A 19,905-nucleotide genomic window follows, 5' to 3' on the forward strand; every position below is an offset into this window, starting at 1 on the left:
GAAAGGACCTTAAGATCATCTAGTTCCAACCCCCCTGCCATGGGCGGGGACACCCCACGCTAAATCATATCACCCAAGGCCTCATCCAACCTGGCCTTGAACACTGCCAGGGATGGAGCATTCACAACCTCCCTGGGCAACCCATTCCAGTGCCTCACCACCCTAACAGGAAAGAATTTCCTCCTTATATCCAATCTAAACTTCCCCTGTTTAAGTTTTAACCCATTACCCCTTGTCCTATCACTACAGTCTCTAATGAAGAGTCCCTCCCCAGCATCCCTACAGGCCCCCTTCCAGTATCTGGAACTGCTATGAGGTCTCCACGCAGCCTTAAGTGTATTCTCACTTGAACTAGTTCAATCTTTACTTTAACAAAGTCACATTTCAAATGAAGAGCCTTTGCTTCACCACTGCTATTCTGTGAGGGGATAGGGAAGTAACTGATTTACTGAGATCAAAATATACTATCTGTAAAATTTACTCCTTGCTTAATACAGGAATGGAGCTTTTCATTTTATTAACTAGTCAGTATGATGTACACCACATGTCATGGTTTAAGCTCAGCCAGTAACTCAGAACCATGCAGCCACTTGCTCACTCCCCCTGGCCCATATAAACAAGTGATTGCTGATACACCTCTGAGAGTCCTTCAGTCCAGTACTGTCTTCAGTTTTGGGCTCCCCAAAGCAAGACACTGAAATAGGGAGCCAAAGAACAGGATTAATGAGAAGAGGCTGAAAAAACTAACCTTTTTCAGTCTTAAGAAAACAAGGCTAAAGAGAAATGGGAGCCTTATTATCTTCAACTACGGAATGGCAGTGTACACAGGGAAGAGACAAGAGGTATCCCCCCAGAAGATGAGCAGCAACTGACATAAACTGCAATACCAAAGCTTTCAATCAGCTAACAGGAAAAAAAGAACCCACTACTATAAGGCTGGTCACACATTGAAACAGAGGTCCAGAGAGGCCTCTGGGAGGATCTTCATCCCTATGAGTATTCAAAACTTGCTTAGATAAGGACGTGAGCAACCTGATTGAGCTGGCCTTGTTTTAAGGGGGTGGAAAAGGCGGAGGGTTGGGCCAGATGACCTCCTAGGTTATCATCTGATTATCTAGTAATTTCCTTTTACATTAGATTTATTTCCCTAGTTATGCTGGGTAAATGCTGCCTTAGTAATGCAAACTGCTCCTTGGGATGGGCTCTGAAAGGACCATAGATCATACTGATGCTAATCCTTAGCAACATTCAATGCAAAAGAAACAAGCTCAACACTTCCAGACTCCTTGTGGTAGCACTGAGCAACATGCAGGGTGCGCTTTTTGTTTTACTTTCTATTGCACACAGCATTAAGAGATGAGGGCAACAGAGCAGTGATGCTTAACCACACACACAAGGAGCTACCACAGTGGCCTTTGTCACCACCTTAATCGGCTCCTGGCAGGGACCAGCCAGGCATGGCGCAGCTCCGACCGCGGAACTCCATCACCAGGCCGCCTTGCACGGCCTGAGCTCCCCTGGTACCGCCGCACGGAAGACACTCCCCTCGCCGCCTGCCAGCATCAACGTGGTCCCGGCAGCTTACAGCCCCGCCGCCCGCTAGGGCCGCAACACCGCCTGACGCCGGCCTTCCCCGTGCCGCCGCCGCCCTCACCCCCGCGGCCTTTGAGGCGGGGCCGTCGCCCCCCGATCGGCTGGCAGGGAAGACGGAGAACGGCCCCGCCGCAAAGGACGGGGAAAAAACACGGCCCCGTGCTTACGTTTCTCTTACCCGAATTTACCGCCAACAGCGCCGCCATCTTAGCGAGAGGGAGGGACGGGGCGGCGCGGCGCCGCCGCCTGAAGAAGGCCCGACACGGCCCGGGCTGTCCGCAGCGGCGCCTCCCGAGGAGCGGAAAACGGGCCACCGGCTCCTCCCGCCGCGGACAACGGGGACAGGGTCCCACGGCTTTTCCTGTCCAGCCCTGGGGCAGCCCGACTGGCGAAAGTTAGAGCAGCGGCCAGTTCCAAGCCGGCGCTCCCAGAGGTGCAGGGGCTGGGCGGTGAGCCCTGCGCCGCGGGCTGACGGGGGTTGTAGTCGCAGAGGGGTGCGGAGCCGGAATTGCTCAGCTGTTGCTGGTGTCAGTCACAGAGTGATAGTTCTTCGTGTCTGTCAGTCGGCTTCGTGTTCGCGCTCAAACCTGCTCGAGGCGGCAGCAGAAAAGGGAGAGCAGCGGGATTCTGCATTCCCTACTCACTGCTTTTGTAAATAGCGTATCAGTCCTGTGCCGTTCGTTTTCTCTTTTCCAGATCACGCTGAAGGGAGTTCTTGCTTTCAAACCCTGTCCTAAAAGCCATATTCATTGAATAAGGCAAAATGCCTGAAGGCAGATGCTGCACTGGGAGATAGGTTTATTAAAAATCTTCAGTTTGCATGGTTGCAAACTAAATCAGCGATTTGTAAATTTTTCAATTAAAAAATAAGTGCCCAGAATGAAGACAAGCAAGCAGAAGGGATGTTTGTACATGCACGTATATGGAGCTAAGGAACAAATACTTGTATCTGAGAAGTACCCCATATCTGAAGCCAATTTACCACCCCGTGTCCCTGTAGTAATCAGGTCTCCTCAGAAATTCCCTCCTGTATTATCTTTAAGATAAAAGATTCCACTACAACTATACACTCATTTTTACTGCCCATGGTTTCCCCTCTTGAACTTTATTAAAACAATATTTCATGGTTACAAAACCATGTCCAATGAACTAAACCCATGGGAAACTGTCAAAATAACTGTCTTTGCTTCTCTAGATTTTCCCTATAATGGGGTGGCAGAGGGGACAATATAAAGAGAAGCAGTAGTCCTGGGCTTAGAGTGAATTAGCAAAGCAGCTATAAGAAAAAAGAACAGGCAAACCAGAGAAACAGTTTCACAAGGATTAGCCAGAAGAGGAAAGAGAAAAAGAAATTAAAAAAGGGGAGGGAGGGAAGAGTTTGTCCTGACAAGAACAGCTCCTGTCAGAGTTCCATAGATTAATCCATTATGATCAGTTTAGCCGAATTTGTTTAGTCAAAGGGACCCTGTTTCTTTGAGATTTCTCTTTTCCTGGTCTTAGCCATGAACCAGAACAGACCTGTTCTATGATTCTATTGCAGTGAGAATGATAGACTGTGAATTATTTATTTTATTCTAGGAAAGGAAAAGGGCCAGGCAAGAGGTGAAAACAGAAAATGAATGTAGTTATTCCACAGGCAGCTGAAATGAAGCAGCCTCAGCACCTGTATATAGCATTCCTGTATCTTCTCCCGGGTATCCATTACTGTGAAGCCAGAGCTCTGCTTCCAGGCTGCCCACATGCCACCCCACGACCATGAAAGAGAGGCAGGTATCATGATAAATTTGGAGAAATATGTGCTGGTCACCTGGCCACAGCAAACTTACTGGATAGCTTGAGGTTTTGCTTCAGCCTTTCTAACCACAGGGAGCATATTTTTGATCTTTTTCCTTTATATATGCTCTGAATTTCACAAAGTTTGTGAGGACTTAGATTTTTGAGCCTTTTAGCCCTTGATCAGATTAGGTTGGAATTGGTTCAGGAATTCAAAAGTTACTGAAAAATTTTGGCAGACAGAGTGTGATTTCCTAAGCCTTGTTTCCTTAAGAAACAAGACCTTTTTTTTTTTTTTAAAAAAAAAAAGAGAGAAATAAACTAATCAGTTGGGTTTTGTGGTTTTGTTGTTTTGTTTTTTTTTTTTAAAAAAAGCCTTTTCCAGGCACTATAAGCTGTCATATTTCTTTTGGCATTCCGATGCAGCCAGATTGAACACACTTCTTTTTTTTCAATCTCTGTTGGAGGAAAAAAAATCCTTTCAAACCACTGCAGATTTAATATTTTAAATTTCCAGATAATTCACTCTTCTCCTTGCCAGTTGGCCGATGATGTTTTTCCTTCACATGGCAACATGAAGGAAAAACACCACCTTGAAAAGAGTGGATGGCATGGGGTAAAGTCATTGGGCAGGTGAACTTCAGAGGAAAAATACCACATTTAGCTCCAGCTGCACAGCATTTATTATACTGTTTCTTTGTTGGCAGTGTAATATTTTAATGCAAAATAGTTGTGACAGTACAGCTCCTAGTATGGATTAAGTAAGAGAGGTGTCTAGATACACCATGCCATACATTCTGCACATATTTATATTGGCATAACTGCATCCATCCATGCTTTGATGAGTAGGCAAGTCCATGAATAGTAATTCTTTGCTTATTCTAAGTTTATTTGCTGTCCTTTAATTTAGGATCTTACTGTTTACCTGGGATTCCTGTTTGATTTGGTAGACTATTTTTGCCAAGTCACTACAGGGAAAGAATACCTCGTTCCTCCTAACAGCTCTCAGCGAGTTCTCCAGTACAGCTGGGTTCAAGTGAGGGACACTATCTTCTTTCATCCTTAATTACTAGACAGAATTCTCAGAAGTATCAACGGTAGGCTGACATTAAATACCTGGGATGGATATTAGTTCCTCTGGATTCCAGGGAAAGGAGGTCCCAGATTGCCTATGGGGTAGTGAATTCTGCTTGTGCATTAAGAGACCTTCATTTAAGAGATGTTATTTTATACATGCGGAAATAACTACTAGTAGTAATTAAAATGAGCTGCACAATGGGGACCTGCTCTTTAATTGCAACTTGTAGGTGGTTTGTGATGTACAATGTTACATCTATATAATAGTAAATTCAGTCACTGTGGTACATAGCCAGATCACACATCAAGATATGAAGATAATGATGATATAATTAATTTTTATTTACATTTTGTTATGATCAGAAGAATAATTATTAGCAAAAAAGAAGTATTATTTAAACGGCTGAGAGGTCATGCTTAATTTCCTACCTTTGATCTTGAGTGTCATTGTGATCACATCCTGCATAATGGAGTAAAATGAAAATTAAAAGGCTTTTCTGCATCACAGCTGAAAAAGATGCCTTCTAGAAGTACATTTACATAAATAGACCACTATTAACATTATGAAATATGCCTCTTTTCCAAAAAAGTCTAAAGCATTTTTGGCTACTTGTTAAACCATAAAACTTCCTTGAGCTCTTATTTTGACTGACACTAGGTTTGTACATTTCAACTTGCTGGACTGTAAAAACGGGTAGAACATTTCGCAGTAGGCCTGGAATGCCGATTGACTGGATCTTTAGCCTGGCCCCATCTGAACAGAGAAAAAGAATGTGTTTTTGGGTTACATTAAATTGGCAGAATAAAAATTCCTGGATTCTCTTACTATACTGGCTAATTTTCCTGAAAACTTCTTAGCTAGTTATGATCCTGTCTTTGTTGAAAAAAAATGTGTTTTATACATTGAGATAGTTAGCTTGGCATCAAATCTTAGAAGAAAGTCTAAGATCTTTCCCTGCAGCAATTCCCAACAAAATAACTTTGTAATTTGTCTTCCATCCTAGATATTTCTACTGTCACCATGGTATCTAAGCTCAGCAGAGAAACTGCATGAGGTAAGTGGTTAATCTAGTCCAAGGCAACAAAGAGCTAAATGTTCTCAAAGTTATACAAATACCTTCCTCAGGGTCTGGGGGCAGGAGAAGAGGACCTGAACATGGGCGAGTGTTGCGTTTCCTGTATAGGTGAGGACAATTATTGATTGTAAGCATCTCACCAGAAATGAATATCCTGATAAAGCATTATCAATACTTTTCCTGCTTGACAACTGAGCCTTTAGGATTCCTGTTCAGGCTTCAGAAGTAAAATGAAAAAAGTGTTCTTGGCCATGTGATGTGTTGTGAATTAATTTTTTTCTAATTCCTGCTTTGTGACCCTTTTTGCTATCTGTCTTGTTATTCTTTTTTCCTCTATCCTAGAATTAAAATCAGCTTTTCTTTTTTTTTTGGTAATAATTTCTCCATTCCACTTCTGAAGGGGATGAGGCCATGACTAGCAAGGGAGATAATCTGATTATTGTACTGATGTAGCTGCTGGTAATTGACAACAAGGTGGGGAGAAACAACAGGGGAAATGATGGGAAGAAAAAACAGGAGTAAAGTGGAGATACTTGATACAGTAAGTAGAAGTGTTAGCACATAAACTGCCTTATTGATACTCATTCTGTTCAGTGATTTCCATATCAGATTTATGGATGGTTGATGTTTTTGCTATTTGCCAGTCCCACAAATTCAGGCTTTGTCCTGAAATTCATGCTGAGCTATTTCTCAAGCATGTCATATATATTCTGAAGGCTTAATTATACACTTTCTGCATCCTTTTGGGTTCCCATCAGAGAACAGGTGTGTTTGAATAAGTGTAAAGCTACAGAAATGTAATGAGGTCATTTGGGCAACCCTGAAGGTGCATAAAGTTGCATACAGTAAAAATCTGTGTGCTAATCAAGTAAAGCACAGGCTTTCTATAAGTGGGTATAATACAGGAAATAGGAGAGGAAGTATCTTGACGGTCAATCAGAGCCAAATCGGAAGAAATCATTACTTTATTTTTACAAATTGAGTGAATTTGATATGGGAACCTGTGACATGCAGGGAAAAAGGGCATGTCACAATGCCATCTCTACTGCAATGTAAAATTGTTTCACAAATTATACTACCATTCTGTTAATTATCTTCCCAGCAGTGCCCACTTCTTTGGAGTTCTCTGTGTTCAAGATAAAAAGCTCCTGTACACCAGAGAGGCGTGCAGAATTTCCCTAGCCTTATGCTCTGAGGTATCTTATTTGAAGGAAAGCCCTGTTTGAATAGATAGCATAAGAAAGGATTTGCTTTCTGCTCCAGTCCATTTTTGTTTTGTTGACATTTTCTGAGGGTTGGGGAGAATTATCTTCAAGAGCAAGAATCTGAAGACTATGGACTGAACAATTCCAGTTTCTGGAATAGACAACTGTATTAATTGGCTCTGCTGTCACAATATTTCACTGGAAGTCACATGTCTATTAAAGTCTCCTCCTGCCTTATTTAGTTATGACTGTGCTGCAGAAGGATAATGAGAAGCAATATTAGCTGTTCACAATTAATGGTGCAATTGTTAAGAGCACACGTTCAGTAACTCCTGCCAAGGTGACACCTTAGGCATTGGAGCACTGAACTACATTATGTGCTTGAGTGATCAAGGCTGGAGTTTATTGCTTGTGCTCATTCAGTTGCTTAAGTGCTTAAGAATAGAGCAATATAAAACCTTTTCTTATATACAGGTTTCTGAGCTGCTTATACCTTTCTTCTAGATGGTGTCAGATGGTCAAAATTAATTTTCCTCATCACTCAAAAGCATTGTTATCCTAAATCAGACAAACCTAAACCTCTGCCTTTGAAATACAGTGCTCAGAAACACCTGGTCAGCTAATCTGAACTCTCTTTACGATGAGACCTAACCAATGAAGAAGAAAAATTCTCAGAGTTAATTGTGTGTGTCTGTAGATGTCCAGCATGGTGGAATGGTAATCCTTTAGGTCCTTCTACAAGCCAAAACTACTATTATTGTATATTAACTTTAGCAGAATTATAATGAAGCTACTTTGGAGAATAGTTCACTCCAAAGTTAACAACCTATTGAAAGCATGCATACAAGAAATACTGATTTGAAGAACAGAAATTCAAAAGTCAGGACCTACATTCATACCAGTTCTCTTAAGTAGACAGCATAGAATCATGATTAGGATCTCAGGATAGCTTTACATCTTGTGCTATCTCTTTATAAACTACAATCAATGTTTGCTTGGAAAGAACACTCAGAATGTGTCAGCTGCATTCCTAGGCACCTACCTATTAACAATATAATTTTGTTTTTCTTATGCATCACTCTCAGTCTTGTTTAAGTACAGTCTCTGTGCAGAAACAAGTAGTTGTAGTAAGGTCCAGCCCAGGAGAAGCTTGAGGTACTGACTCATTCTGAGACACCGAGGGAAAGGTTTGCTTGCAGGTATATTTAGACTATAACTACACAAGGATACTGAGCTATGAGAAACCCCTAAAAATTAGGTGGCCTTATTTTTAATGAAGATTTTATTGTGCCTTTTGGGTGGTTTGGTTTCACATTGGTTTATACTGGCAGATAAGCATGTTGCAGAGTGTGATATACCAGAATTTCTAGTATCAATTTTGAGGAGAGATCCAGACAGCACTATAGGAAAGATTAATGCCTCCTTTTCACTGGAGGAGTTCAGATCACTTCTCCAGGTTGTGAGAGGCTTGCTAAGTTCTGCCCTCCCCAGCCTAACATACATCTACTTCACATCAAGGTGGGAGGGGACTTTGGCATTGTGTGCTCTCAATGTCTCATTAGTGCCACTTCATTTGCAAAAGTAATTAAACTTTCACAAGATATGGAACTAGAATCTGTCAGGGAATGGGGTATTGATAATCCTACCATTCAGAAAATTAACCTGACCACAAGATAGAGAATATTTCTCCTCCAGTTTCTCCTGATGATTAAGTCTTTTGGGCAAAAGAATCACCGTCAACCAAAAGACTTGAGAAGCACGACCCAAGGCCCTCAACTGCCTAGAGCTCTTGCTCAAGTAATGTGAGACTCAAATACTGAATTACTTTCTGCCTAAATCACAACAAAATGCAACTTAAAGTGTCAACTACATTGGAATGGTCTTGAAAGCCTGAGCCGTATGTAAAAGTGACACCACTTCCACCAGCTCTGTCAACCTGACCAGCTGTAGCCTTTTTTTTTCTTTACAGGTATTCCAAACTGAGGCAATCTGTAGTCTAAGGGCAGATTTTTAGGTTTTTTTTTTCTGATCCCTGCAAGAACCAAAACATATTTTTATTTTTATTGTTCAGAGCCATTTTTTAATAATTCCTAGTTTGTTTGTCTACTCAGATAGATCAGTGAGTCATATAGCCCAAGCGCTCTCAATAAACTGGACTTCTTGTCTGAAAGCTCTGTGCCTCTTCTCTTTAATCATGGTTCCATAAGTCAAGTCTCAAAATAAGACTCAAGTCTTACCTCACACCGACTTTCCTGCATAACACCAGAAAAAGGACTTTTTGAGGAGTTTGTCTCCCTCTAGAATTAACAGCCTTTTGCATTGCTAAGGCCTCCTGCTCATAAACAACTTACCTCCTCTAAGTTTGTGTAGACACAAACTTAGCAAAAGTTAAGGGGATAATAATAATAATAATAGTAATTGATGGTATTTAAAGTTAAGGGGAAAAAATAGGAGGACAATAAGTACACACACAGCTAGTATCACCTAAGATAGCATATGTTCTCATTCACATGATGCTCCTCTGCCCACATCCTTCTCTCATCCAAATCATGGCTGCTGTCAGCCACATCATAGTAAGTTCTTCAATGGAAGCCTAGATGCCATTGCTAAAGCCAGTTGACACAAGCACTGCTGTGGTAGGACAAGAGTAATTTACTTTCTAGCAACCTTTTGTCACATGCTGTGACATGAACAAACTTCCCAAGCTCAGCCTTTTCCCAGTGGGGCACACCTCACAGGTAATTGTGCTGTCAGTCTGCTCCACAGCAGACTAAGCTGCCAGAGCTCACTTTTAAAACTTTTATTTAAAATAACTGCCTGAATTTCGCAGGTGGAAAAGCTTACACACTTCCTAAAAAGAGAGCTTAAAACCACCATCTTTTTGAACATTCGTATGCTGAAACTTTTGGAGACTTCTTTCATTAAGTGGTTGCTTCATGACGTGCAGGGCTGTTCTATCCATGTGTAAGGCAGATGTGACATGCTACTAAGCTTTAAAGGTCTGTACAAGCTGTAGATGAGCCATGAAAACCTAAGGTGGCTCTGTTTATCCTCTTAATTCCTCAGTTATCTGAGATGAAAGGTACCAATTAAAGGTGAATGCTGTATCATATCTAAATTTTCTTTAGGGAACACACTGCTCAAAATATTAGCCAAGCACCTTTTACAGTTTTTATTGTTCAGTCACATCACCAATTAGAAAGCAATGCCTAATAAAACTCAATTAGGCCATCATGTTCTGCTTTGCATAGAAGTACAACAGAACTATTGTTATTCTTTCAGCAGTTTTACTTTTTGAGACCTGTGCTCTTTGTTTCTGCTCTTTTACTCTTCATTAAAATAGTCATACCTCAATAAATAGATATTGTACCTACTTAACTATTTTTAAATAAAATCCACAGAGGTATTTTCATTTACATTACGAAATTGAGGTAAGCTTGAATTTTAACTAGATCTCGAAGATGAAAAAATAACTCCCTTGTTTTTAATTGAGATCTCAGCTGAGGCAACTTACTGCTTACCTGTCTCACCTGAGGTGAGAACATAAGACTTCATTCTAGTGAGAAAAGGTGTAAGTGTTTCCTCTGATTCCTGTGCCTTTGAAGTAGGCCTGCAATGAGTCAAGGTATATACTGCTCAGAAGAATGAGGAAAGGTATATATTACTCAGAGGGAAGAAAGTCCAGTGTCTAGATTCCTATCTGCAAAGAGGAGGAGCAAACACACAAGCAACCAGCAACTTGCTTCCCTCTCATCCCTGATTTTGGCAAAGGCTTTTTACCCAAGTGGGAAGTAGCTTGCTGTCCTCCTAGTCTTTATGCTCCTACTCTGCTGCTTCTGTGCTTGCGAGTGAAGAAAATGATGGCCCATCACGTCGGCTGAATGAATGACTTGCCTTTGAAGGACAGTGAAGCTGTCCACATGCTCATGGTTGAACCTGCTGTTAGGCATCACCCTGTGCATCTTACTCCATGGTACATTCCTTACTCTCTTCTCTCAGGAGATTCTTTACTACCTGCTATTCTCCTTAGTCATAGCTTTACCCTGAAGTCTTTTCCAAATTTATTCTGACATAATACACCCAAGAGATGAAACGTGGAAGATTCTGGATACAGCCAGTAGAATATGCTGGGTCCCCACTTTTTTCATAGACTCATAGAATAGTTAGGGTTGGAAAGGACCTTAAGATCACCTAGTTCCAAATCCCCTGCCATGGGCAGGGACACCTCACACTAAACCAAGTCACCCAAAGCTCTGTCCAACCTGGCCTTGAACACTGCCAGGGATGGAGCATTCACAACTTCCCTGGGCAACCCATTTTTGTTTTGGTTTTGGTTTTGTTTTGTTTTTTTTTTTTGTATCATAAGACTATACCCAGTGTTTTCAACAGTGAAGGTCTAATATTTAACATGGAAATCCTATGTGGAAAACTTGCAGAATGGAACTGTCTTACAAAGAAGATGAGTTTTCATTGACCTCAGGAGAAGTTGCAAATGCTCACCTGTTTTGGAAATCAGGCTTCTTTAATAGGATCTCATGTAAATATAAACACCTAAAAATATAAACACCTAAAAGTTTTGAAAGTTGGGGCTTTTAGACATCGCACTGTTTTATTTACTAGGTAGGAGAAATACTGCTAGGCATGGAATAAAACCATGAAAAAACTCAGCATGTCCTTCCTTCTCCCCATGTCAATCCAACAACTGTGCAGTACATTTTAAGGTCCAGCATACAGTGATTTTGCATAAAACAAATTATAAGCACTTCAGGCAAGCATGACACAATACACTATCAGTGGAAGTGCTGACGGCACATCTGTTCTGAAGTTTTCCATGTAAAAATTCATTTTGGTTTCCAATGTATGATACCAATACAAAGAGAGTAAGGAGAAGAAAACCAAGTGAAAGTAAGTTAAACACAGCCCATGGTTTACATTGTTTAGCAAAATATGGCTGCTATCAGAGGAAGAGTTTAAAATAACCTGTTTTAGAATCAGAGGCAATTTATAACTCCTTAAAGAAAGAAAGTGCTAGATTACTGGAGGTAAAATAAACTAGGTCTGCCCAGGGATTTAATTCTACTCCTGGCCTGCCAGCTGGAAATTCTGCTATTCATGCAGTAATGTGTCAATGATTTCAAAATGTTGCAGGGGAAAACACAGCAAAATTTTAAAATGCAGATGAAAGAATAAAAAAATATATATTAAAATATCTACCATCCTTTAGGTGTCTTGGTTAACCTATAGAATATGGTTGGGATACCAGCCAGGTCTCTCTTCCCCCTGGATATGATCTCTGCCCTCGGTGGCTCTGAGCCCAGCCCTGTCATGGTGGAGGGTACTGGAGGGAAGATGGAGCAGAAGGGGGAAGAACAACACAAGGCACACAGCAGAACCTTCACACTGTAAGCATGTCAAGCACAGGCTTTTAAGAAGAGGAAATGTTCTCTATCAGAATATAAGGGCCCAATTTCTCTGTACAACAGCACATCTATGTCATACAGAGTCTCAGTTATGGTGCTGCCTGTATGCGAGACTGATCTTATTATTCTGCAATCTCTCATTTGTCATCATTACAGTTGGGTTCCTGCAGCTTCTTGAGGAACATACTCATATTTCTGATTAACAAATGCTTTGACTTTCCTAGTTAACCTATTATTTTGCCTATCTAACCTATAATTTCAAGTTTGTTTCTCTATCAGCATTATTTACAGAGCATAAAATTAGCCGTGGTAGCTCACATTCCTTTGCAAAAGGAAGTACATCTGCCTGGAAATCTGCAAGATTGCAGCTGGAGCTTGTCTGGTGCAATATATCTACAAACATCAAAGTTCACCCCAGCACTTAAATGCAGTGTCATACTTTCTTGACAGGTGAGCTCATGTCACACCTGGCCTATGCACAATGCTCCAATGCCAATAAAGTCAGTGGAAATTCTTTTAACAGTTCCTGTTTATACGGCAGCCATGGAATCAATACGCAGGATGAAGTATTGCATTTTCTCGAGCCGTGCACTTTTTATTTTGTCTCAGCAAATCCCATATGGCTGAGGCGTTTTTATAAGAATGCGAGCAATTTTGAGCTCTGTGGAAAATGCTGAGTGCTGTCAGATGCAGGCAGAGAAGGGCAGAAGAGGAAAAATACATTCCTTTGAACACACTAATATAGATGGCAATTAAGGGACACAACAACAATGAGCAATCATTCTCTCACATAATGTATGTTGTGCTTTAAAGAGCAGGTGAGGACTCTGAAAACAATAACAAGTAACCTAATGAAGTCCTGTCTACACAGGGATTGTTACTTCAAATATTTTACGTAAGTTGACTTGAGTGTGTTCACAAAGATTGTTTTAAAGTGGCTGGGCTTTCTTTTTGCATGAATGAAACTCAGGTTTAGCAGCCCACGGCTGTAAGCTACATCAAGCTCATGAGAGGATTCTCTCAATTTTTCAATGATTTTCCCTCACTGTATAATGTGATAAGGTTTATTTGCTGTCTGGCCCCTGAGTGCCCTCTTCTGTTACAAGATCATCCAGATTAGATATGTTATCACTCTCACTGAATGCTGATGGCTTCCTTTGCAATTCCAGTGTGTGTGTGTTTCCAGATTCATACATCTCTTTTCCTCCCCTGATATTGTCTCATGGGTTCTGTGTAACACGTCAAGCCCCAACTCTATGACACTGCCTCAAATATTAGGATTTGTGAGTGTTGGCCAAACTGAATTCAACAGAGAGACATTCCTGAGAAATGAACCACTGCCACCATAAAGCAAAATAATGTTGGCTGGTCTACAAGAGGACAAGGGACATGAATAGGCTCTCCAACATTTCTAAATGTCCAGAATAGGATGTGCTGTGACAGATTTATCCATGAGAAGTCACTGCTGAACACCATTGTTGTAATGTAGCCAGGTGATTTACCACAGCTGTCAAATGATGTCACTTCAAATAGGGAATTGTAGAGCTGTTTTTTTATAAACCACTAAACTGAAATGCAAACACTAAGGTTACAAAAATGCTGTTTGAAATCCAGAGAGACAGTCAGCTTGAAAATGCTGCAAGGGGAAATATTCCTGTATAATATATGTACTGTAGCTCTGCATCTCTAAACCAGGTAGTATCTGGTTGCCATCTCTGGTGGTGGACACAAGCTATATGAACCATAAGCCTCTTTCCATCTGTTTGGCACTGACCTTCCCTAGTGTGGTCATTGTGGTGCTCCACAAACAAGAACTCAAATCTTTTGTCCCCACCTCGCCCTACTTGACTATGTATCTGGGCTCACTGCTACTCTTCCTGCCACTGAAATACTGTGGCAGCACTGCATGCGTTAAAAGAGAATACAGACTGCAGGGCAGGCATATTTATTGCAAAAGCAGATGCAGAAAAAAGCAATAGCAAATGTACTTTGGCTCATAGTTTGTTCAGCACTCTTTAGCTCCTTTCACATTTTATGAGATGTATTACCAAAATTAAACATTTCAAAATGCTGAGATTATACGACACTTATAATAAAATCTTCAGCAGTACAAAATTCTTGGATTCAGGCCAATTGCTTTAAAGTCTGTTCCCTTCTGGTGCACGTGATGCTGACCTGTGTGTGTTACAGGAGATCTTAAGGCTAGGACTGTGCTCTATTTTACTATGCAGAGAGCAAAGCAACGCAGCCTTCTTGGTTGCTTATCTGCATGGTGCCTCTTTCACTTCTGCAACTGAATATATTTCAGTACCCTTCTAAGCAATGCTGCGTATCATTCTGATTTATCCATTGCCTTTCTTTGGTAAGACTTTTTCGCATCTTGTGGAAACATACTTCAAGGTTAACATTACTATAGAGGCACACATAGACGTGCAAACTTGAATCCTGTTACTGTTCACCTTTCATAAGCCCAGGATCTTCTTCCCTCCTTTCCATTCCAGTACCAGCACAGGATTTCTATGGAGAGGAGATGTAGACTAGGACGCATCTTATTTTGTTACACACTACTGGGTTCCCTGGGAATATCCATTGCTTAGGGGAGCCCAGACTAGAAAAACATATGGGAATGACATTTTGAAATTGAAGAAAAAAAACCCAACCTATTATCATTGGTGCTGAATTCAGTGTAGAAATGACAAATACTTGCAAGTTGTCTCTGGCAACCGAGGCACCATTATGATGAGGAACATGAGTCTTGCAAACTTCTTGATGCATAAAAGATGTTTCAAAAAAAAAAAAGAAAAGGAGGATAAGAAGCCCAAGGATTCTATGAATGGATTTCAGCACAGGAGCCAGAAGGCAAAAAAAGAGCTGAAAGAATGCTTGTGACAACTTGTGTTAACTTTCACTTGAGTGTCTAGATTCAGAGGAGTTTGGAACAAGGAAAACAACGTACGGGAAAATTTGCTGTAAATTGCGCATAAGGAAACAGACCTCTGAAGAACATTAGAAGTAGTGGTGGCTTCCTGGAGGTCCCCACTGCACCTTCCCAGAAAACAGGAGTGATTTTCTGCCTTCATTTGCAAAGATAGGTGCATTTAGCAGATAAGTTGCGCTGTGACAGAGTTATGCTGAATAAGTAAAAATTATCATGCAAAAATTGGCAGAGGCATCCCACTAAAGTTTTTGTTTTCTCTTAATAACACAAACGCATTAACAAAGATGCAGCTCTTTCATATCTTTGACTATAATACATGAATTTCTCAGCACTGTATTCTCTCATTTAAGAAAGAGCAGGACAAATCCCTCCTCCTGTTTTTCTGAGCAGTATAGACACCTCCTCCTTATAATGGATTTTGAACAAGACATGATGAACATCTGCCACTTGCAGCAAATATTGATCAGAGTGTTTGTAAGGCTCCTCCACCTGCCGTTCAATTTCCTAACAAAGCCTTTCATTATTATTCTACAGTTACTCAGAACAGTCACGTAGTTCCTTTCTCCAACACATTTGCCCAGCAAAAGGCATCATTAGCAAAAAGATGTCTGGATCTCCCAGAGTGACAAAAGGAATGGATGCATCATTAACATCCATTGCAGTCTGGGGAGCAATTCTTGTTTTTGTTGCAGTAAATAAGGCTGAATTTCTAAAAAACCTGTCATCAACTATTATATATCATTCTGCATTAATATCTGTGAACTTTCCATAGTAATCAATGAGGCTTTGCAGAAGCTTGAAAAAATACCTTTTTTTTCCTATTTATGAAACCTGACTTTGAGACTGAAATATAGGCACATGTGTCCAGCCACTGCTTCCAGCACAAATCAGGGTCAACAAGTTTCCAAATCTTTAAGTATTTTCAAAGTGCTGCTGTACTGGTTGGTTGTTGCTGAATATTCAAACTGCAGTCTGTACAGATGCTTTGCAAAAATTACCATGCTAAAAGTCTCAGCATAATTAATCTTCATCCCAACCAGCCATAGGAATTACTCAACCTCCACCTCCTCCTTTTCTGCCAGTATTGGTACACCACCATTGTGTCTCTTTCTAATCCCTTCTCAGGACACTCCACTGTTGATCTCTGTTGTGTTTCCTCCATACAGCTTGGCAGCCATTTGAGATAGTGGTAGCTTAACACCAGTGAAGCCCTGAAAATAGCTACAGAATAATAGCAGAATCACAGTAGGTTCCTATATCCTGCACCTTGGTTGGGGCAATCCCAAACGCAGGAGAATGGATTCAAAGCAGCCCTGAGGAGAAGGACTTGGGGGTGTTGGCTGGTGAAAAGCTCAGCATGAGTGGACAGTATGTGCTTGCAGCCCAGAAAGCAAACTATATACTGGGCTGCATCAATAGAAGCATGGCCAGCAGATTGAGGGAGTTGATTCTCCCCCTCTACTCTGTTCTCATAAGACCCCACCTGGAGTACTGTGTGCAGTTCTGGTATCTTCAACACAAGAGGGATGTGGACTTGTTAGAGTGAGTCCAGAGGAAGGTCACAAAGATGGCCACAGGGTTGGAGGACCTCTCTCATGAAGACAGGCTAAGAGAGTTGGGATTGTTCAGCCTGGAGAAGAGAAGGCTGTGCGGAACCTTTAAGCAGCCTTCCAGTACCTAAAGGGGGTCAACAGGAAAACCGGAGAGGGACATTTTACAAGGGAATGTAGTGACAGGACAAGGGGAAATGAATTTAAACTGAAAGAGGGTAAATTTAGATTACATATTTGGAAGAAGGGTGGTGAGACACTGGCACAGGAGCAACCTGGTCTAGTGGAAGTTGTTGCTGCCTATGGCAGGGGGGTTGGAACTAGATGATCTTTGTGGACCCTTCCAACTCAAACCATTCTGTGATTTGTTCCACGAGACAGTGGCCATGGAGCATTGCCAGGAAGAACACCTTCCCAGCACATGGTGGTAATCAATGCACAACAGTGAGTATGCAACAAGTCACAGGGAAACAACAATGAATAGATTGTACAGATACACATTTTTAGTCTAGCTAGCACACATTGGTTATTCCCAAGAAAACGTATTCTAAAAGCTTTTCCTTGTAGATATGGAAACAATTTCTTAGAAACAGTCCTGCTTAGTTATCAGACCCGTTCAAAACAAATAAAAAGCACGCATTTCCAGAAGCAAATAAGGTGACAAAATGTGGCTATGTAAGACTAATCTAATGAAAACAATTACAATTACTTAAAGGCAAGAAAATAATTAATTTAAAGACATCTTGAATCTTACGATGTCCAAATGATGGCCTAGTGAATTATTCCTACCAGATTAAAGCAAAGGTGGTAGCAGGGCTATGAGTAACCTTCAGTAACATTATCCGAAGAAATCTTCAGCCATGTAGATTTTTTTCTACATTATTATTGGATGCTGCTGAGATTTGTGTTCATGCAGGACTCAGCAAAGGGATATGGACAGACTCTTACTAAGGGAAAGACTCCTCAGTACTGGATTAAAAGAAATCACAGAATTCACTTAACATACAGATTCAACTCTGTCTAAGAAGTGCACCTTTTAGATTTATTAATTTTAATCTTTCATTCCAAGTCAGACTACTTGCTTTTATTCAACAGGAAACATTCCTAGGTATTAGGTGTGCCAGCAATTACATTACATATATAAGTTACTAACATAATGGGTACTGCTGAAACCTAATGCTTCATACACAGGTTGATGTGAAAATGTGAAAGGTATTAACTTTTGGAGAAATACATTATTTTATATGCATATATAGTCACCTGAATTTGATTAATACGTAGCTATATATATGAAGTATATGTTACAGTCGAATATATATGGAATTTCTCACATTTATAGGTGTTTATATTCCCTTGTATGTTTTGTTTTCAAAAGAACATTGCATTTGTGTTCATATGTCAAGACTATTGCTGAAAACAGAATTTATGTTTATGCAGACCTGGGTCTTGCCTACAGTCAGAAGTGGTAAAGTTAATTCACACAGCTTTCCTGTTGTGGATATATGTATATCAATATAAAATTTAATCTGCATAAGGTAGTGTCAACTTGTTTTAGGAAGAAGAATGAACTATGCCAAGACAAGGCACTTTACTGTGGGTAGGATGAGCGTATTGCACTTGGCTGTACTAGTATTACACTTCAATCTAAGACGCATAAGTGAAGAAAAAAACCATCATGCCACTAAACAAAGTAATTATGCCAGTGCATTCTGTGATGAAAACCTCTCTTTCCTATCCATTGCTGAAATAAGTAAAATTCTCAGGCGGTTAATTTCATGGCAAAAGTAGGAATAGCTTGTGCACTGGAGATAAGTGATAATGAAACACCAAGGCTGCCTGTTTGGAGAGCTGAGGATGCCAGTGCAAGGAGAGATATTGGATAGCAGTAAAGGCAGTGAGTAAAAGTGCTCTTTTTGTCTGTTAGCTGAGATGATGAGGTCCTTTGTGTGGCACTGGGATTAAAGGAAAAAGGAAGGGAAAGTTATGGGTTCAGTTTTAACAGGCCCCTGTCCCAGGCTGTCTGCGGTAGAAACAGAAGACAGAAACAATGTGGTTTGGGCAAGTTTCTGACAACACAAAGACAAAAGAAGAACAAAAGAATTAAAAAAAAATGTTTTTTTGGGCAGGTGAAAGATCTCTACTTCTCTACTTGACAAGGACATCAAGAAGTTGCTTCTGTCAAAATTACTTACAACCCCTATACATGAAAACAGAATTTTTCTGGATTTTGCAAATGAAGAGAGAAAAACCAGGGAAACACCTCTTTCTGTACGGTTGGGCTCTGCTCCAAATGGGTCATGGACTTGCAAAATCCCAATAATAGTAACAACAACTTCTTCATCGAAGGAGAAGCACCTCCATGGGAAAGCCATACCTGGGCACAGAGAAGTGCTGGCCAGGTCAGGGGACGTTTTGGCCACCTGAAGCTAGGTCTGGCAGGACAGCAGCACAGTGTCCCAGGAACCAGAGGGACACGGAAGTGGTTTCCAAACTTCGCACCTTCAGAAACAGATGTCCTCATTAGAGAAGCGATCCTGTCACTCCGAGTTCTCCTGTTTGCAGCCTGTGAGGGTGGAAAAAAATAGAGGGGGAAAAAGGGAAGGATAAGTGGGGAGATAGCGCGGGGGTGCCTTCTCGGGGAGCGAGGCTGGCAAAGTTGGGGCCCTGCTAGGAGCGTGACAGCAGACGGCGACCGCGGCAGGGCAGGGCGCAGTCCCGCTCTCCCGGCGCGTGAGGGGAAGGAGGCGCTGTGAGAAACGGCTGCCTGTGTTGAGTTTTGTGGGAGCCGAATCCAGCCCTGAGCTAAACGCCGAGGCAGGTGTCCCGGCTGACTGACAGCCGCTTTGCGGGAGGACATTCCCTCCCCGGACGTTATAGCCCACAGCCAAAACGGGCTGAGGGTGGCGTGGGGGAAGGCAGACGGGATCGCTTCGAGCTGGCGGGGGAAAAGAACCCAAAGGAGCATCAATGAGACTGGAACATAATAATAACAAAAAAATCAGCCCAGTACTTCTGACCTGCGGAGGTTTAATAGCCAGCAACAGGTGGCTGGAAGTGCGGCGGCTTTACGGCGCGCTGGGCAGTGGGGCGGCTCTGCCTGGAGAGAGGGCCTGGAGTCAGCGGCCGCATCCGGGCGACGGCGGCGGGTGGAGATGGGACCCCGGCTCGGGGCCACACACAGCAGACACCGCCTCCCCCAGCGCAACCCGTGCCGGCGCCTACAAGTTCCGTCATGCCGAGCGCCGTCGCGGTCGTTACTGTCGCTGCTCGCGC

General features: G+C 41.7%; 1 protein-coding gene and 1 long non-coding RNA gene across 2 annotated transcripts in view; both read right to left on the minus strand.

Annotated features, from left to right (window-relative positions):
• NUP205 (nucleoporin 205) overlaps window positions 1-1,919 on the minus strand; it is a 49,307-nt gene extending 47,388 nt beyond the window's left edge. The window contains exon 1 of the mRNA XM_062615483.1: window positions 1,772-1,919. Within this exon, the coding sequence (XP_062471467.1) occupies window positions 1,772-1,799 (28 nt within the window). The 5' untranslated portion in view covers window positions 1,800-1,919. The remainder of the gene's footprint in view (window positions 1-1,771) is intronic.
• A 15,003-nt stretch (window positions 1,920-16,922) lies between these two features.
• On the minus strand, window positions 16,923-19,704 carry LOC134162027 (uncharacterized). Its single transcript, XR_009964166.1, has 3 exons — window positions 19,650-19,704; window positions 19,007-19,195; window positions 16,923-18,652 (listed from the first exon to the last, which is right to left on the minus strand). It is a non-coding gene; the product is annotated as an uncharacterized LOC134162027 (long non-coding RNA).
• Between the last annotated feature and the right edge of the window lie 201 nt (window positions 19,705-19,905).

This window comes from Pezoporus occidentalis, unplaced genomic scaffold (genome assembly GCF_034315485.1).
Source record: "Pezoporus occidentalis ecotype Australia unplaced genomic scaffold, CSIRO_AGI_Poc_V1 ctg182, whole genome shotgun sequence".
Classification (NCBI taxonomy): Eukaryota; Metazoa; Chordata; class Aves; order Psittaciformes; family Psittacidae; genus Pezoporus; species Pezoporus occidentalis.